Genomic DNA, 19,805 nt, shown 5'->3' with positions numbered 1-19,805 from the left:
TGCTTGTAAGACGTCCCTGTTGCGTCATTCTCCTACATTCTCTCCAGATCACAGGGATATGAAGAGGCAGAGGAAGAAGGTTGTGCACTTTGCCTTCCCAGCCGTTTGTTGGATTTTTATTTCAGAGGTACAGCATGAACTTTTTTCCATTATTATTATTTTTTTTTTTTTTTACAATCTTTTCAGCTCCCCCAGCCCCCAACTGAGAGTGTGAAACTGTGAGTGACATCTGTTAATAAGCAAGGGCACTGTACTCATTCTCAGGCTCATTTTCAGCGTAATAGGCTGTCTACAATGTGATTATTAGGCATTTAGCCAAGTCCATCACTTACAGTACAACACTCACAGCCCTGTTTCAGCTTTCAAAACGCTCCTGTCTCATTTACTTTCCTTTTTTTTCTCGACACAGTGCCACACTGGCATAAATTGAGCCCCGTCATAAATAATTAACACGGCGTTGTGTGTGTGGTCTGGGCCATCTAGCCTGAGCACTGAAAACTCTCTTAATTGACCTTATTCCCTCCACCGCCATTTACATTTTCATCACACCGGAGGGGGGAGACGGCCGGACAACTGCTCAGCGCGGCTCAGCTTGTCCAACCAACACACACACAGGTGTCCAGAATCTACTACACTTAGGAAACGTGAAAAGAGTGTAGAAAACAGCCAATAAGCACAAAACAAAGAAGCTGCGTCAGCTAAATCTGTTAGTTTAATAATGGAAGAACGGGTTGTTCCCTTGCCCATTCATAACCTTCAGTAAAGTTTATGAAAATAAAGTGTGTGTGTGTGTGTGTGTGTGTGTGTGTGTGTGCGCGTGTGCGCGTGTGCGTGTGCGTGTGTGTGTGTGTGTGTGTGTGTGTGTGTGTGTGTGTGTGTGTGTGTGTGTGTGTGTGTGACGGATCTTAAATGCAGCTTTCAGGGCAGCGGGCATCAGTTTGTCTCACGTTTTGGCAACTTAGACAATATTCTGCCTGCTGTATCATGCTATTGAAAATAATGGGAAATAATAATAAAAACCTAATCTGTCCCCTTTGAAACGGCCTCTGAAACGATATCATTTTAAATCTGCCTTTGCTTTAATGATGCCCGTTCAGGCAGACGGCATTGGTTCTCAAGAAGACACACAGATCCATTCTGAATATTTTTCTTTCTGCAAACAACTATTAAATCTCAGCTGCAAACGACCAAACTGTGAGCTCCATTCCCAGCGTGCAGGGGAGGACAATCACACGTTTGATGCCATCAGATCCATAACAAGTATTTTCCTTTCTCCGGTTCAATCAAACGATCCGTGGCTTGACAAAACTGTTTGACACCGTCAGGAATAAAAGAATGCAGGGGTCTTTTGTTTCCGTGGCAATAATTTGTGTGTTTCTCAGGGAGCAGTGCCCACGATGTATTCATTAGCTGTGGTAAAGATGCAGAGAAACAACAAAGAAACTTCTGTGGAGTCTTACTGTACATCGCCCCCCCCCCCCCTCTCTCTCTCTCCATCTCCATCTCTCTCTTTGTGTTTTATGCTTGTTACTGACTGCTGTTTCAGTGTAACATACAATGACATTCCTAAGCAACAGTGTCAAAAGCCAACGCTCTCTGTTAAGATCTCTGAAGGCTTCAAACCGAGTGACTCATTTGATCATCTCATCTCGGAGATGATCGGCTCCTCCACTGTCAGAACAGGAGGCCGAACCTGCCACATTTTGTACAGGTGTGTGTGAGGAACGAGGGGGGTTCTTTCTCAAGCAATCAAGTAAAAGTGTGTGTCATTATTCTGCATTATATGATTGACTGAGCTCAGATTACACTAGATATTGAATATTTTTATGGAGTGTATCAAACACACACACACATGCATACACACTTTTGTATGTAGACTTGGGGCCTGGATGTTTCCTATCAGTGTCATCATGGATCTGGCGGCAAAGGCCCAAAGCAGATGTGCAATGGAATGATCTGAGCTGAACACATACAAATATAAGAATTATGCAACAAGAGAAATATAACATCCTGAAATTATGAAACATCATCACATGTACCAGCTGAGGCTGTCCCGACACCACAATAGGAGCCAGATGGCGTCTCTCTCTATTTGTGAAGTTTTGTTGTTACCAATGGACTCCGACACAGGGCAGATGTGGCAGCCATAACTTGAGAAAAGTAAAACATGGCTTGTCACAGTCAAGCTGTGTGGGTGCAAACTTTTAACAAGTCTTCTCCCAAAATAAGATCCCGCTTTTCCCACCCCTCCCCCTTCCCATTGCTCCCGTCTCACATCTGGACCGCATCAGGGAGCTAAATATAGAGCGGCAGACTGATAACAGCAGCTGAAAGCCAGATATTTCAAAGCGGTTTGAGAGGAAACTTTTGTCTCAAATTGAACCTCCCCTCTTATATGGATTGTTAACTAGCATACAGTATATTATCCAAGGAGCTTGGGCTGCTTGGCGTAGTCTCTTTCCAGTAGCCCAATTTCTGCAGGCCCTGTCAAGCATGAAGCATTTTATTGTCTGTTGGCTTGGCAGGAGTTCAGGCTTGAAATCTCTTCACTTGTGCACTTTGTGATTGGTTTCCCAACTACCCAAGTGTGTTATTCCACAGGAAGACTTTCCAAATTCTATCTTTTGAAAGAGATTCCTGTTATAATCCTCCTGCTGATAACCCTTTCAGCGGCTAAAAAAGAGTGAAAGTGGTTCTAGTTCTGCATGGTTTGTGAAGGTTCAGGGCCGCTGAGCGTGGATGGCATTTAACAGTGGAAGGGCAATGCCCTGATGTTGTGGCTCTGCAGTGATGATCGTATTCCTCTGGGAGAGAGAGAGAGAGAGAGAGAGCCTTTTATGGACGGAGAGGAAAACAGATTTTACTTCCGCGGTTGTTATCATAACAGGGTAAGCATATATTTTAGACCGTTAACTGTATTGTGTCTGAGTTTTGTAGAACTGCATTTAATGATTTTCTGTGGAACTATAAACAGAATAAATGCATGTATATGTATCACATTGATGGGATATGTTTGACATCAGCACACTGTGATTGACAGATGAATCAATCCCTTTGTAATAGGTGGACAGCATCTGTATGAGCAGATGGTTGGATGGATAGACAGAGAGTCACAAAGTTCAGCAGGTTGGCCAGCGTTGATGTTTCAGTCTGGCCAGTGAGCACAGCTGGTTTGGCAGTAAGATACAAGTGGATTCATGTGTTTCTTTTCACAGTAAAGCACACAATTCAAATTTTATATTGTATTCTCTCCTCCTGACAGGTCAGCAGTAAACACACTCACATTATCCTCCTTATTAGGAGCAAGTTCTAGAAATCTGCAGCTCTCCTCTCCTTCTCCTGTTAATGAACAACACATTTGCATTCTGTTCATTTCCCACACAACGAGTCGTTCCTTTTGTGTTCCATTTACCTGAGTGCTGATCTTTAAGCTGTACGGAAATACATAATTTGTGCCGGCCACATAATTGAAACCAAATGACACGAGCTGTCCGTCTTTGTGCGGAGGCAGACTCATGCTGCTGCTGCTGCTGCTGCTGCCGCTACCTTGTGTGGATTTGACGGTACAGTAACTCGGCTCTGCTGGTACTTTATTTGCTGGCCTGTGAACTGTGGAAGGTCCCATTGACCCTGATACATCAGCGCAAAATAAAGGCAGTCATTGTTCCTGGCAAGCAGCACGGTGGCCTGTTTAATGAAGCTCTGCAAAGTATTTGGAACTGACTGTATCAACCCTTTGTGCGATCCTCTCCCCGGCTGAAACCAACCTCCGTCTGTTGTTTGCCGAGCGATAACCGCGCTCACGCTGTTTACCTCGTACACGCAGGCATACTGGAATTCCAAATTATAACATCCAGTAAATGCTCCTCTCTGTCTCCCTCTCTCTCAATCCCCCAGCTTTGATTACTCATAGTTCATCAAATGGATGCAGGTTGAAGATCATAAGACATCCAGCTTATTGGCTTATATGTCTTTAGATGCCTATAAGACTTCTTCCAGTCTTGACTTTCCATTTCTCAACCCCTGACATTTCAAACCAGAGCCATCCTGGCTGTTTTGTGATGTTTTTGGTTTATCTTCAAGGACTTTCTTTCTTTCTGAAACCAAACAAAATTGTATGCAAATGCAACAAAAGTAACAATACGTTTGAAAAGCACCTTAAAGAAGCGCCTCTTGAAAATAGCCAAACCCATCCCAGTGTGCATGTTTACCGCCCAAACAAACTGACTAGGGTTCTCTGTAGATCATGCATCGGAGGTAAAAAACCCCTGAGAACAAATTGAGTAGAAGCTGACGAGTGTTCCCTTTTCAAAGTGCGGTCACGGTGTCTCACAGTCACTCCTCTCTCTCTTTTACTGCTTTCCCTCGCCTCTCTCTCTGAATCCTTTTGTTCTCTTTGTGTCACTGCAGTCTAGTCGGTTATCAGGTCACAAATTCCTGTGATGGAAAACACTTTCTCTTCTGGCGCAGTCGGTCTGGAGACAGTCATTTCTAGGCGCGTGTGGAGTGCAAAGCAGGTATTTAGACTGTCTCTGGGAGAGCCGTTTGCTGACATTGTGTTTTGCTGTTGTGTGCCGAGGAGGAATTGGATCCCACAGAGCCACAGAGGTGCTGAAATCCCTTTTCAGACAGAGGAGCTTTACGCTCCAGTATATCAAAACTACAGGCTCACCCAGCATACATTAATTAATAAATGAAACATGGCATTTAAATATTTATGTGATCGCAGGAGAGAAGTTATCACACTTAGCCAGTAACCCCATCTGCTGCGTTTACTAACTTCCTTCTTCCAGCTAACTACATTTTTTAAGCATCCCATTGAATTTTCTTTTACTATAACCGTTGGGTTGGTGTTGTAAATGTTTAGTTTCAGTGCGATGTGGAGACTTTTACAATGTAATCTGGTCCATTCACACACACACACACACACACACACACCATCCTGTTTTAATACATAACACAAGTTAATAATACTGCGTTTCAAATCGGCCCTTCTGTCATATTTATTTGTTGCATGTTATTTTAACCGTGTGCTGCAGTACTTGAAGCATCTGATACTCCTCTACTGCCGGAACATTCTCTGGCCTCTTTACCTTCTGTAAAAACCCTCGATGTCGGGGATCCATCGCTCACCCAGCTGTAAGGCAGAGATGTGTAATTACAGTGATTATTGAGGAGCTGGTGTAAATATATATTATAGAATGGGACATTCGCTTGTCAAAGTCTCATGTCTATAGATATTCACCCAGCGAGCATCCAGGCCCGATCTCAAGCCCACTCAGACCCGAAGGAGCCGACCAACCAGAACTTTAAAGAAACAGTGCCTAAAACTGTTTTCATTAAGCACCAAGGGAGGGAGTTTTCAAAACAGATGAGACCCTAAAATGAAATAGGAACAAACTGTAGCGTACAGGACAGTGAATCTGTCATAACTGCAGATTCTTTTTGCACATCTATCAAAATACACACTCACACACACACCCTTACCAGCAGACCGTAGCTGACATTATCTGCTGATACTGTTTGCTCCACAGTTACATCACTCAGTATAAATTCATATTTTGGAGGGACCCCCCCAGTGTACAGCAGCCGTCACAATCTAGTGGCGTTGAGCTTTGCAGCATGTCACAGGTAAACAAACTTGACCTAAAACAAATAGAAAAACCCTCATGGGACTCCAAAAGCAGCTCGCTCCTCCATTTCAGCCCTCTCCAGTCACTTCTCCATGCTGTATCAGTGCTTAACAGCCTCTCCACTCAAATGTGTGAGGCAAATGTGTTCTCACCCCTTTTTCTGCCACTGTCTGCAAAAGCTTTGTTTTTTATTTCATACCTAATAAAACTTGGATGAGTATAACTTCTCAGCTTGCTGCAGGTGCCAATGCTGCACCCAGTACACACACACACACACACACACACACACACACACACACACACACACACACACACACACACACACACACACACACACACACACACACACACACACACATCGCAACTGTTACTCCCCCCCCGAAACAATCCGCCGACAGAAGTGAATTGAATGCAGGGCTATTTCACCTCCTCTTTTATTAAAGGTCATATCACAGCGTCAGCACAGAGTGAGACGGTTTGTTCTGTTATGGTGATGAGGACAATAATGTTTATTATGCATTTAACACATTAATTAGGATGTGGGGGTTTTGCTTACACGTGCTTTAATGAGTTTGAGTAATTCCATTTAGTTGCTGCTGCTGTTTTGCCGTTATTGGTGCAACTGTTCCTGATATTTTTATTGGCTGCTGCTGGCTATCATTAGCTGTGTTACAACTAAAGACGGAACATGTTCAGTGCAGATATGTGATGCTCCACAGGCTTTTTCCTCCACGTTTCCCCCCACTCTGAAGCTCTTATTAACAATTCTAAGCCGCACTTGTTGGCTACTTATTGTTAAAATGGAATTTACGCCTCATAAATTGGCACAATGGTACATTTACATCCTGCCGTATTTCCATTTAAAGGGCTTTGCTTTCAAGTTTCAAGTTAGAAAAATCAAACAACTAAATGGAGGCGGAAGGAGCTGAAGGCAAATGTTGTTTATCCCATGGCTGCACTTCTGAATGCGTTACTTTGTCTTCCTCCTCTCAAAGGGAAGGACAAAAGGACTAAATACATTTTCATTAATTATAAATGGATGCCAAAAATGTAATAGCATAAAGCTGTGAGCGTTAAATCAAACTCTTATTCACTTCATTGTCCTTTGATATCAAACTCCAGACATTTAGAAAGCCTAAATTTGTCGCAACATTCTGCCTGATTGTATGATAATTAATTCTTTAAATGAATGTAAACATGGCTGCCAGTCCAATGCCCAAATATGGATACGGAACATGGACTATATTAAAAATAACCAAAGCATTGCTGCACATGAAACACCATCATGCAGTATGAATATATTTTCTTTCCATCACAAGACAGCGAAACACTTAGAACGCCTTGTTTTCTTTTTAAAGATCTATATTCTGCCTGGAGCCCCGTTTGGTGGGATGTTGTATGTAGGATTGGAGTCGCAGTAGACAAAGGGAGAGCACCATGTTGACCAAATAGGCTTTGATGACGCCTCTGCAACCAGAGATTTACTTGTTTTTCTGCAGGATAGAGGGCTTCAGTATAGCTCACTGGGTTTCAGCTGTGAGTATATTGTCGAAATGGAAAGATGGAAAAGCTTATACATCTAATCAACGAGCCAGCATTAGACTTTCATAGACCTGCATGCTGTAACTGGTGTAAAGGAGCAGGTCACAATTAATGTTTTGTGATTAGAATGACCTACAGGCACATAAGAACCAAAGTAAACAAACAAGTCGCAGGGAATTGAATGTGACACGGAAAAACTAAACGTACAGTAAAGCCGTCCTGGAGCCTCAGTAATGCAGATGATGGCAAACAAACATTAGTGTTCCAGGAGTGTTTTATGAGCTTGAAGAGGTCACCTGTTAGTGAGTGTTATTAGTGTTACGCTAACAGGCACTGACCTTGCCGGCTGTGCTCTCCGCGGTGATTTACGCTTATGTTAGCACGTTGCGTCGTAAAGGTCTTGTCAGAAAGATTATTAAAGCTTGATGTGTTGGAAAGGAAGGCTGCGGAAATAAAAAGTTACAGGATTCTTCAGGGATTTTGTTGTGAGTGAGTGAGTGAGGCAGAGATTCAAGTGATTTAGGCTAATTTACGCCTGTATCCAGATGTGTTACCTGGGCAATGCCGCTCGATGTCAGGACTTCAGTGTAAGAGTAGGAGAGGAGAGGAGAAGAGAAGAGAGCACTCTGTGAGCTCCCGGCTCCTCTCCGCACCGCCGGCGAGCTTCATCTTTCAAAATAACTACTAAGTGCCACTGCAAGCGGCTAATTATAACAAACCACAAATGCCAATTTAAAATAACTTTATTAATGAGAGCGAGTGTGGCTGGAGAGATGATGCAGGGTTTTCAACATGGAGTGGATTTTACCCCACATATGTACACCTGGCTGTGCAGGACGGAGCTCTACATGTTAATGGGGCCTAAGAATAGACGATAACACAGACGGGAGGAAAAGTTGGGCGGGTTTCATCAGCAAATATTCCAGACATCACAATATTTTCCCATCCTTTGGTGATATTCAGTATAAATCTCAATAGGAATCAGTTTTAGTTTCAAAGGAGTCTGAAGTCTGAACGGAGCTTTTTCCAAAACGCTCTCCAGAGTGGATCCATCTGAAGACGTCGGCTCATCGTCTCATCGTCTCATCGTCTCATCCTCTCAGTGTGGACAGAGAGGAGCCCATGTCACACAGTCACACAGATTCACACTCCGGCTCTCACAGCGGCATGTCGGGGCTGCTGTTTCTCTTTAAAGTCACATTAAATTGAGCTTCGTCTAACACACAAGCACACGAGACAAAACGCTCCACACACATCACAGCTGCTGCGGTGCGGATTGCCACGAGCTCAGTGATGTCACGCCTGGACTCACAACACTATGCAGTGTCACCTAGAGGTCACAATAGCAACGCAGATAGAGCCAGAATAGCTGAGAAGTAGCCAAGCCAATAATTGGACCAGATAAAAAACCTTAATTTTACCTCTCCAGCTAAATCCTCCCCAGTATACCATCTACATTATAATACACTCCGCATCTATACCATCCATCTTGTGGCCTTGTGGCATTCCGAGCTCTCTATTGAAATTAACCTCCTCGCCAATGCTTTTGATCTTGATGTTTGGCCTGGTAAGAGCTGGGGGAAGGTAAATACAGCACATTGACATTCCTCCCTCTCTCTCTCTCTCCCTCTCCCTCTCTCTCTCTCTCTCTCTCTCTCTCTCTCTATCTGGTAATGAAATTGCTTAGCGCTATTGCATCCTTTCAAGCGTCACACTGTGCTCACTCATATGGATTTAATCCTGTTGAGAGAGGTTGTTGCTGAGGGCAGAGCGGCACAATGCCAGTTTGAAACTAATCCATCAGCCTCTCAAACAGAGGTTTTGGAATCATCTTAATGGGAAATTATCAGCAGTAAATAATTGGAAGCATGAACACTAAAATGCTCGCCATGCTGATGTTATAATCTCTATTATTTTTATCCTTTATTTCAATCTATTGTGGTTAATATTGTCGTTATTTACAGTATATGGACTAATTGGGTGGTGTGCAGTGGAGTGTGTGATAGTTCGATATAAATGTGGAGAGTTATGCCTCATCTGGATGCTAACGTAGCATCCAGATATACTCCTGAACTTCATAGATGGTACATGTGATATGTGCAAAGGCTGCAGCTATGGTTCAGAATTAATCAGGCACATGAACCAACCCTTAGTAATCCAGATAGTCCAGAAAGGATTGAGTTTGATTTTATTATTTATTTATTCCGGCACATTCGTTCAATTCAATATCAGACCCTAATCTCAGAAGCTTATTCAGCTGTATATTTAATTGTTCTGCCCATTTCACTGAAAATGATAAAGCTAATGGTATTAGAAATCTACATTTCAAGCACGATTATGCTGCAGGCTCAATTAGACTGAAAGCATGTGAGATAAGGCCGGGGAAATGACATTATCACACAGGCAGAGAAGTATAATTCCTGCTGTTGACACAGTAGATAACATGATGACTTTGTTATGAAGGGAGGATTAGAAGCTCTAGATTTCCTGACCGTCAGATGTCCTCTACTCGGCTAATGTAGTGTCACTTGTAACCGAATGATCTCCCAGAAGTAGATTTCCTTCAGCTTTAAGCCTCCTGTGGTGAGAGACCGTGTAGGTTTAAGGGGCTTTATTCTGTGTGGTGTATAATTGATGGTTTTTACTTTCACATTTAGACAAGCAACTACATTTAAATTACACGTCAGGGCTTGAAACTAAAGTGGCAAAGTCCAGCTGTTAAACTTCTATGTGTGGACCTCCTAGGCAGCTTAGACCCTGGATGGCTGAGGTGTGCACTCACATTCTCAGACAGATTACATGGTTCCATTTATTAACTCTTTCATTCCTGTTTTTCTAAGTAATTTCTTTGTCTGACAGTGAATTTCTGAAAAGAGTCAAATTGTCACAGATGTTCAGCACCGGCATTGATTTATGAAGTCGACTGTAGGCTGCAGCGCAGTTGTAAAAAATCAATTCATTGTCTTTAAACTCATCATGAGGTCTGCAAGTGTGGCATCGGGGTTAAATTAGATATTTGCTGTAATAAATATGAACTGTTATTCAAGCAAAAAACATTGAGCGACGCTTAAATGCAACTCATTTGCAATTATCCAAATTTCATCTTTATTATTCACATTTTAGCAGAATTTAGCAGATTCAGTGTGCAAAGCATTAACAGTCAAAAAGGATTTTAAAGTGCGACTTCTGTATTGTCCACTCAACTCCATTAAGGTACGATTAAATTGAAGTGCTTCAGTTGAATGAAAACCTGCTGGTGGAGTTTTTGGGAAATATTATGGTGAAACATTTTGACTCAGAGCTCCAGTATGAGTTCTGATTCTAACCCCGTCCTTCAAGCACGATGATGCATTCTGATTTCTTCTGCCTTATAAGAAAGTCACTACTTGTTTTGGCATGAAACTACTGCAATTTATTTTCTTGCAATTGAAAACCATAGTCCTCTTCAGGGGCCACAACCCTCCTCTGGTCTACAAAAACAAAACAAACTGTACAGAAATGTGTGTGTACAGGTAACGAAACGAGAAAGCTGAACAACGCTGTACGACGGTGCACCTAATCTATCACCAGAACTGTCCGTGGTTACTCTTCTGTGACTCAATTATTGATTTGTCATTAATTGATTCATTGATTTGTTCCCTTTCTTGGAAGAAGAAAATGTTAATCGGCAATAAGGAGCAATCATCTTAGACATTCCTAATTGGCCTTCAAGTCATTATTATTGCACAGTTCTGCTACAAGAGCACAACACGTGACGAGCCCCTCATCCCACATGGCTGCATATAAAGGGAGAGGGCAAACAATGTGGGCTCAGGGAGATTGCAGCTTCCCTTTGAAGTCCCCCGTTCTGGTTGGCTGATGGAGCTGACAGGGTTATTTTGGGACAATGGAAATGGGCCGTGATTAATGGTTCAAAACAAAAACTCCATCGGCACACACTGCGTCGGCTCAGATGGTTTGTAGCAGGGGGAGGCGATAGTCCATCTGAACCGACACCTCTAAATTAGTGCAGGTATCATAGATGTATTACAGAGCGCCGTAGTTTATCACAGCCGCTCAGCACACAGAATAAAACCTTCAATCAAAGGGCCGTGTCGTTGGTGACGGCGCTTCCCGTGGAGCGGCCCCAACAGTCTGATGTCATCTGATCTCGGCGGATAAAAGGCCATCCGCAGGAAATCAGCAGCGCCTTAATGGCACATTTTCCGAAACGCTCAGCCATAAGAATTGAGCATCGACTGTAATTGGCACAATATATCTCCCCTTATCTGTTTCTGCCTGGAATGAGGAGGTAAAGGCTCCAGGAAAGACCTTTAGCTCCGGTCATGAGGTAGGCGAGGTCGCCACAGACAGGTGGGGAGACATACCTCTGCATTTAAATGCCTGGCAGTGTGCCGTTGTAAAGTTCCCCTCATTTGCTGTGCCGCGTCATATTTCAGCCGGGTTTGACAATGCTGCTGCTGCTGTTTCCTCACGGCTCACACAAAGAGCCTCCGTCTCCTCCCTGTCTCACAGGAATGCTGTCGACTTCTCCCTCTCCCTCCTATCTGGGCTGTTATCATGTTCGACGTGTCACAGAAACACATTGTTCACTGTCGCAGCTTTTCAGGGATATTAATGAGTGTGATTGCTCTGCACCCTCTGTGCTTTTTGGATCCGATGCATCCTCACAGTGTTTGACTTTGGCTTAACACTTCCCTGTGCTGTTATTCCATGTGTCCTTCCTTTTGCGACACATTTTTAAAGCAGGAGTATTTCAATGCTACTGATTCTGGTTGGCATGGTTTCTTAATTAAAACGTTGGCTTACAGTGCAACAGATTGTAACTTTCATCTGTGTGACCTGGCTTTTTGTTTTTTCGTCTCAGATTCAGAATGCAGACGATGTTTTGATTACTCCACTGGAAAAATTTCGGAAGGACCAAATTGGTGCTGCGAAGGTAAGAGACCTTGTGCACGTGCAAGTAATACAGAATAGAATCTCATGTATTTCCTCTTCTGACACCCCCACACACACACACATGCACACACACACACACCTCCCCCATGTTCATCATTAATCTAAAATAATGGGATACTTCTAAGAGGAGCTGATCCCTACTAATTAATCAAACTGATATGTAATGTAATATAAGGGAAGATGCCAGTTTTCAAGGTTACATTTTTAAGAATATGACATATATACGTTTATACATATTGTTGAGGGTCACTTATGGTATTGACCTGCTTATGTTGCCTTAAATGACATATTAAACACTGATTTGGACCGCAATGACCCATGAGTGTGCATACCTCCACCAAGGCCGAAGAATTCTACACAATGCTCGTCTTGTTGCAGTCATTATCTGGCCTTAGGAGAAGGAAACGGTTATGATGGACTCGGTCTTTCTAACTGTTTGTAGCTGTAACTTATACTTCAAAGAGAAGTTGTTGTTGTTGTGAGTGAATCAGTGTCACATCAGAGGACATACACACAGTAGCGCTTGTTGCATTTGAATGCAGTTTGCTACACACAGCAGCTCCATGAATCTGCCTGTTGTTCACTCACTTATTCTAATCTGCCAGTTTCTTTATTTATTGATAGACAGTTGAGGGATAAATATGCCAGATTGTTTTTATTGAAACTGTACAAGAAAATGGAACGGTTCCCTTTCTCACAATGTGAAGCCATGAAAACATTCCTCCACCAACTTTTCCCTTCATAACGTTTGAAGCAATCCTGCTGGCACCAAAACAACAAAGTGGTTCAGTTATTTTGTTTCCAGATGTTAGAGAATTATCCCTGTATTTTATTTCCTCCATCTCTGTGCTCTTCTCCTTTTAAAGATCAAGAAATGACCGTTTAATGCATCTATGATACGAGATTGTAATATCTGTCATAAACTGCATTTGCCATTTTTGTAATCGGATTACTGTAATCCTGTTACCCGCACTGCTTTCCTCTTCAACCTTTTGGATGTAGTGGATAGATCTGAGTGGAGGTTGTGCAGGGGGCTGCTGGGAGGCGAGCTCTTTCCACAGTGGCTGCGTTGCTGAAGCAGAAGTTGACTGCAAAGAGCAGTGTGGGTTTTGTTGCTACAAGCCATACTTTCATTTCTCGCCAAAGCAAAGGCAGAAAATGAAAGTGCAGCAGCGTGTTTGTGGTCATTCCCTTGGTGAGATCACACACACACGAACACGCTGGTGGATCCAAACTCTTCACACAGTCCTCCCACTGAGAACCCCGCTGCCGACTCCTCACTGGACTGTGAATCACCGGCTCGTCTTTACATAGTCGTGAAGTCCAAAGGGCGACGCTCCAGCCTCAAAAGTTACTCTCGCTCCTTTTGATGTATTTGACTTGATGTGACTTGGTTGCTGCCGTTCTGTAAAGCCACTGGCCACATTGCAGCCCTTCACTGGCGTCCTCACCAGCCCGCCTGCCTGCCAATGCAAAGGAGCCATTTCTCATCTGCGAGTTGTGCGAGCATCAATCACTCTCTCTTTTATTGGCCAGACTAAATAACTATTGTTGCTCCATGTCTTGAGCCATCACATGAATTTGCTATAATGAAATGGTACATTTCACTTCCCGCTCTCGGTTCGCTCGCCCTCTCCCCCCCCTCACATGCGCTCTGTGTTATTGCTCCCACTCTGCGTGTTTATAAAATGGTTTCTTAAAAGCCAAGGCCCCCGTCACTCCCACTACCTCTTATTCTCTCCGACCACTTCCTCCTAATGGCACTCTCCTCCTCCGGCCCATCCCCCCCGCTAAACATTAGTCCAACTAGAGTGAGATAAAAGGCGGACATCACGAGTGGCGGAACAACTTTCCGCAGTTCCGAGAATCCGGAGAGCTCTGCAGGCTGTCTGAGCCTTCCAGTTATTCCGCTTCACGTTTGCGGACGTCAGGCGGAGGAGCAGGGGGCAGCTCTTGCCTTATTTGGGTATGCTGCGAGTCATCTCACCGAGGTTACGTAGCAGCATATCAGCTTCTTATGCACAAACACACCAGCAGATTGGCTGCAGCACCGCAGGACATATTAAGCACTGTCTGCTTCACACAAGGCTAAACCAAATCTGTTGGAATAAAAGCCTCCAAATTAGCAGCATGTTGAACAAACGCAGAGCGGTGCAGAACTCAAACAAGCATATATTTCCACTGGAACAGAGAGCAGCCATATGTGCTGGCTGTCCAAACGGGATGTAGAAGTGAAATCAGTGTTGCACTTCGCTTTATTTCAGTATCAGAAGATGAATGCTGGAAGCGGGGAGAGTCTCTTATAAAGAGAGTTTCTATTCATTGTGTCGGCACAGTTAGTTCCTCTGTGTTCGCATTCAATTGCTTTGTGATCTGCTCAGATTTAGACCTTCAGACCCTCAGACCCTGAACTCTGGCCTGGACCTGCTGTTTACGGGCCAGAGGTTCTGATTTTCTCGGTCTTTCACAACCTGAGAACCAGCGGAGGTAAACTGCCTGAAGCTGACTTGACAATATTAGAGTGTGTGTGTGTGTGTGTGTGTGTGTGTGTGTGTGTGTGTGTGTGTGTGTGTGTGTGTGTGTGTGTGTGTGTGTGTGTGTGTGTGTGTGTGTGTGTGTGTGTGTGTGTGTGTGTGTGTGTGTGTGTGTGTGTGTGTGTGTGTGTGTGTGTGTGTGTGTGTGTGTGTGTGTGTCTTGCGTCTTGCCTGAAGGCCATGGAATTTAAACAGGCCCCAGGGAGAGTCTCATGAGAGTCACAGGGGGGTTTCGCACAGGAGGGTGGCGGGCGCGACGACACTGAAATCCTTGGCTCTCCACATTTGGGGGCTCTGCAGGGGGTCCCCCACTAGCTGAGTGTGAGGAATTAGTGCAAACAGACCCAGATGGGAGTCAGATGGCCACTGATAATTTGAGCTGTCCTCCCCCTTTACAAAGGGTACGCAGGCATCAGATGATTCTTGGCAAGTTTATCGTCTCCTGGGGCAGAGATGACATTTGCATTCCTGGTTTTTAAAGCTCAAACTATGCCAGGCGAGACACTGCGGAGTACAGGGATCAATTAAAAGTGGTTTGGGGACATGGTCGGCCGCTGTGAGCCGCACTCAAACTTTTCAATCATACAAATCCAGATATTTTTATACTTTCATTAACCTTGGGATGTTCTGTGAAGTGAGCAGGCTCAGAATAGTCTCACACTCATCACCTGCACACGACCGACTGTGGTTTAGTCTTTGGTTAATTGAGATAAAACCTTCTTGTTTCCTCATTTTGCACCTACAAAATAAAGCATAGAACACGTACACAATGTCAAGGTGAGCTAGTAAAAAAAAAAAAAAGGCCAAGAGGCTTCATCAATCATCCAGAAGCAGGGAGAGAGGAAAAACAGGACGGCGTCACAGATTGCACTAAAAGTTTATGGTGCAAAAACAATAAAATGCATTGAAAAATAAGCGATGCAAGTTAAATATCTGTCTTTCCCATCATTTCTGCATCAGTAATGTTACCATTTTCCTTTCACTGTGCCTTGCTCAATAAAGTTGACAGGGGAAGTTATGACTTTCCCTCCTCGTCACCTCACTTCCACACTGCGATCATGAATGGAGACGTTCACGGCTCAGACTTTACATGTTCGAATGCAGACGGCGTTTATTACCCAATTAATATAAACACAACCGGATGAATTCAGAGTAAGGTGCGTCTACGTTAGGAAGAGTTTGTAATAATTAATGAAGCATAAAATGAGAGAGGATCTGCTCATTCATCTTCCCAATCATCTCCTGTAATATCAATTAACGTCTTCTCACAATGTGTTCCATAAATGCAACACATCAATAGAAATGACTTTAATTGGTGTAAAATAAGTTGTTTTTGTCAAACTGTAGGAGAAGATTAACTCATTTCAAACTGAGCAGATACAGACAGAGGCCTCGATGGATGGAAATAGATCAATACATTAACATCCAGAGCGTTCACTTTGGATCAATATGCCCCTGATTCACCGCTGTATTGCCTCATATCATCATAATATCCAGGCTCTGCTGTATCAGATGTGCAGATAATCTCCACACATATTGCACAGCGTGATCTTCCTCTGCACGTCTACCAAACCACATCACTTTCACACGTATAACCTTTCATCTGCCGCCCGTATCTACACTCGTTTAATGGAGGAAGAGCAAAAGAGGTGAGCACTCTGTAGGCTTTGTGCAAAGTGACATTGTAAACTTTCTCCCCCGTCTGTGTTCAGTCGCTCCTGTCCTCCTTCACTATCTTATCGTTTTATTATAATAACAATAATTATCCTCCATCAACAATTAAATGCAAGACCGGGCTGTAATTGTTGAAGTTATGTAATGTCTAATTCTCCTAAGTTAGCAAAGTAAGTGTGCGACAACGTCTGGCAAAGCTGTGTAAATAAAAAGTAATGATTGGAAATGCATACAACAAAACAAACTGAGGCTGATAATGAGCTGTTATCTTAGGAGAAGCTTTATTATGAGATCTAATTCTATTTTAGGAAAAGATGGATTGTCTTCTTGCTTCTTGTTGTCAGCGGTGACATCATGTGGGAAGCTGCATCCACGCTGTGCGGCATGAAGCGGCGAGCAAAGTCCAAAGTAAATATTCATGCAATGTGTCATCCTTAGAAGAATTTGCAAACTTCCTGTTCTGCGGAGTCGCCTCCGTCCCGCTCCTTATCTGTGTTGGGTCGTGAGAGCCGGGTTGCGGGTCGATCCGGACAGGAAGAGGCTAAAGGGGACCCCGTTTTATGTTGATGACGCTTCACTCCATGGTGATAGTAAGAGAGCAGAGCGAAGGTCGATCCTGCGAAGACGCCGCTGTTGTTTAGCAGCTTCGCTCAGAGACTCTGGAAGCTGGAGCTCAGACACAAAGGGAAGCAGCACAGATGTGACAGAGCCACACTGAAATAACAACACCGTTCATATGCATAGTGTCAATTTATGTAGCGTTGGCTGTGTTATGTTATACCTAACATGTGCTAAGAGCCACGGAGCTTGTAAATGTACACGTGCTAATGTAAAGCCTAACAGTTTACATCCACCTTAATGGAATGTTTTGGTTTTCTCTTCTTCAGCAGCAGATGTTTGTGATTGCTCCGTGTTAATTGGCCGACGTGGTACGGGACGAGTCCCCAGGACCGGCGGGATTTAAGGAGAGCGACTCTTTTGGTTTCATAGCCAAGTGTCTGAACTGAGCTGAGGCTTTGTGTTCTCTCTCTCTCTCTCTCTCTCTCTCTCTCTCTCTCTCTCTGACTCCCTGTGGAATGGAGAGCGGCTCATGTGCGGCGGAGCATCAAAATAATCCAGCTATTGCTATTTAATCACCATTCTGGACCTCTGCTCCAATTAGCCGGCTCTAATGAGCTGAGAGAGACACGGCTGAAGACTCGCCTTTCATGTCGCCGCTCACAGAACCACATTTGAGATGGAGGTGTGGCGGAACAAGCCGACACGTGACGCCTCGCCGGCTATTGATGTCGGAAGGATTCAGGTCGCCGGACGAAAGCGAGGAAATGCGGCGCGATTGTGTCTCCATATGTGGGATTTTCTTTTTATTTGTCTTCCGTACACACACACACGTACACACACATACACAGACACATTCGACATCCCTTCCCGCTCACAGCTGTTACCATGGTGATGAGTTGCACAGAAATGATGGCCCTGAGGCTCATTAGGGCCGGTGTCAAAACTGCCGATGTACAGCCCGGCATCCCATCGCCCCGGTGACGTGTCCCTCCTGCCTCCTCTTCATCGTTTCCACAGCAAAAACCCCAAAACACCTGACGAGCCCACGAGCGGATGCAGTTCCGTCTCTCCGTGTTTTCCTCCCCACAAGGTTACATCGTCAATTAGGAAAATGATCCATATTTAACCGGCATCAAAGCAGCGCTAACAGCAACAGGAGACTTCCCGGGTTTGAAATTCCACTACAGAGGAAAATCTGCTTCAGAATTCTGTCGGGCTGCGACTGATTTATTCATGAAGGCTGAACAAAGCAATCAGATGAGGAAAATCTCCCGAGTGGTGGGTTTCATGTGTGTTTTTGCGCGCCACAGAGTGTCGGGAAGTGCCCGGGCTTTATCTGTTCCCAGCCACCTGATTACTCCGGGATTTCTGGCGTGACTTTCTGTCAGAAGCTCCCAGAGTCGTCAGCGTGTATAGGTGTCTGTATCCATATCACCGTCTCACCTGCCACCACGTCCTGGGCTTCAAAGCTCTTTGCCGGCATTGCGCCTCCCCCTCACCCGTCTCTTTGCAATTTAAATCGCTCGCACGCCACTGTGATTGCACAAACATAACCTGGGGGTGGGGGGGAAGGGGGGATTGACACGGGGACAGACTGGCAAACACCTGATGTTATGCTAAGGTGTTATTACGATGCGGTGGGGTGGATAATACACCCCTCACCCCCACCTCTCTCTCTCTCTCTCTCTCTCTTCCGCCCCCCTGGATCAAAACAAGCAGGACTCTGTCTGGTGGCTTAATCAGACTCTGGCTCGGCCTCACAGATTGACTCTCTCTCTCTCTCTCTCTCTCTCTCTTTCTCTTTCTCTTTCTCTTTCTCTCTCTCTCTCTCTCTCTCTCTCTGCTCTGACTAACATCACACTCCGTAAGTGTGAAAGAGTTTGCCTCAGACGCACGGAGGAGTTTTGTGTGACGAGTCCTCCCGGTCGGATCAAACCAGTCAAACAGCTCCGGGGGGCCGGGCTAAAACCTGAAGGCCCCCCCTTATTTGCAGTGATGCCCAGTGCGTGTGTGTGTGTGTTGGTATTCTCCCCGGAGCTTTCGCCCTCCGCTCCGCCCGCTCACAATAACATCACTTCAGCCCTCACAATGGCAGCGGCTCCCTTTTGTTCTCAAATAAAGATCTGCTCCGTCCTTTAGGGAAATTTATTTCCTGTCAACATGTTATCACATTTAATCATATGTTTATTTTGTTATCCACCTGTTTATTCTCTCTTTGTTTCACATTAGCCGGCATACACACCATTGATTTCTGGCCCCCCCTCCCCCCTTTGCTCTCTTTTCTGCAAACATCTTCCCAGAGCCCGACACGAGGAGAACCATGGAAATAAGACGCTCCTACATGATATTATGTATTGATTTTGCTGCTGTAGTTGTAATAGTTATCTGGGAGGGTTACCGTGTCGCGTGTGAATGTCTCCACCGTGTTTAACCGCCATAAGCTCGCCCAGGCGGAACGCTGCTCCAGGTCATTCCGGTAGTGGATAGTAAGATTAGAGCTCAAATTTCAGGGCCGTATGGTGATGAAAACAAACTGGGGTCTGGTTACAGTGGCCACTTCCTCCCCAGCCCCCCTCCCTCCATTCTGCCTCTGCTTCAGCGACATCGACATAAAGTGGGTGAAGACTAATTTAGAGTCCAGACATGTCGATGGGAAACTTGCATGCCCCCGCGTTGGAGTTTGTCGGCTCGGCCAGCGTTTGATTAAGGACCGTGAAGTGGAGTGAAACGTTCAATCTCTGGGTCCATATGCCTAATAGATGGGCATCTGGCATGAAAAGTCCATTTCCTGTCCTTTTTTCTTTTTTTTTTCTCTCCCTTACTCAAAGCCTTCTGGGACGCTCTTGTCTGAATCCAGGGACGAGAGGCTGCAGAGCTCGGCTCCGGCTTGGCTCGGCTCTTC

At 44.6% G+C, this 19,805-nt stretch overlaps 1 protein-coding gene across 2 annotated transcripts in view; it reads left to right on the top strand.

The window, feature by feature from the left end:
* The window catches only part of arhgap42b (Rho GTPase activating protein 42b), a 59,382-nt gene that overhangs the window by 22,906 nt on the left and 16,671 nt on the right, over positions 1-19,805 (top strand). For both annotated transcript variants that reach the window (XM_076145988.1, XM_076145987.1), the window contains exon 4: positions 12,043-12,114. In XM_076145988.1, the coding sequence (XP_076002103.1) occupies positions 12,043-12,114 (72 nt within the window). The remainder of the gene's footprint in view (positions 1-12,042; positions 12,115-19,805) is intronic.

The sequence above is a fragment of the Genypterus blacodes genome, unplaced genomic scaffold (genome assembly GCF_046128005.1).
Source record: "Genypterus blacodes isolate CSIRO-AG114 ecotype Tasmania unplaced genomic scaffold, CSIRO-AGI_Gbla_v1 ptg000032l_1, whole genome shotgun sequence".
NCBI classification, from domain to species: Eukaryota; Metazoa; Chordata; class Actinopteri; order Ophidiiformes; family Ophidiidae; genus Genypterus; species Genypterus blacodes.
Note: the sequence above shows the minus strand (reverse complement) of the source record. Positions and strands in the feature narration are given on the sequence as shown.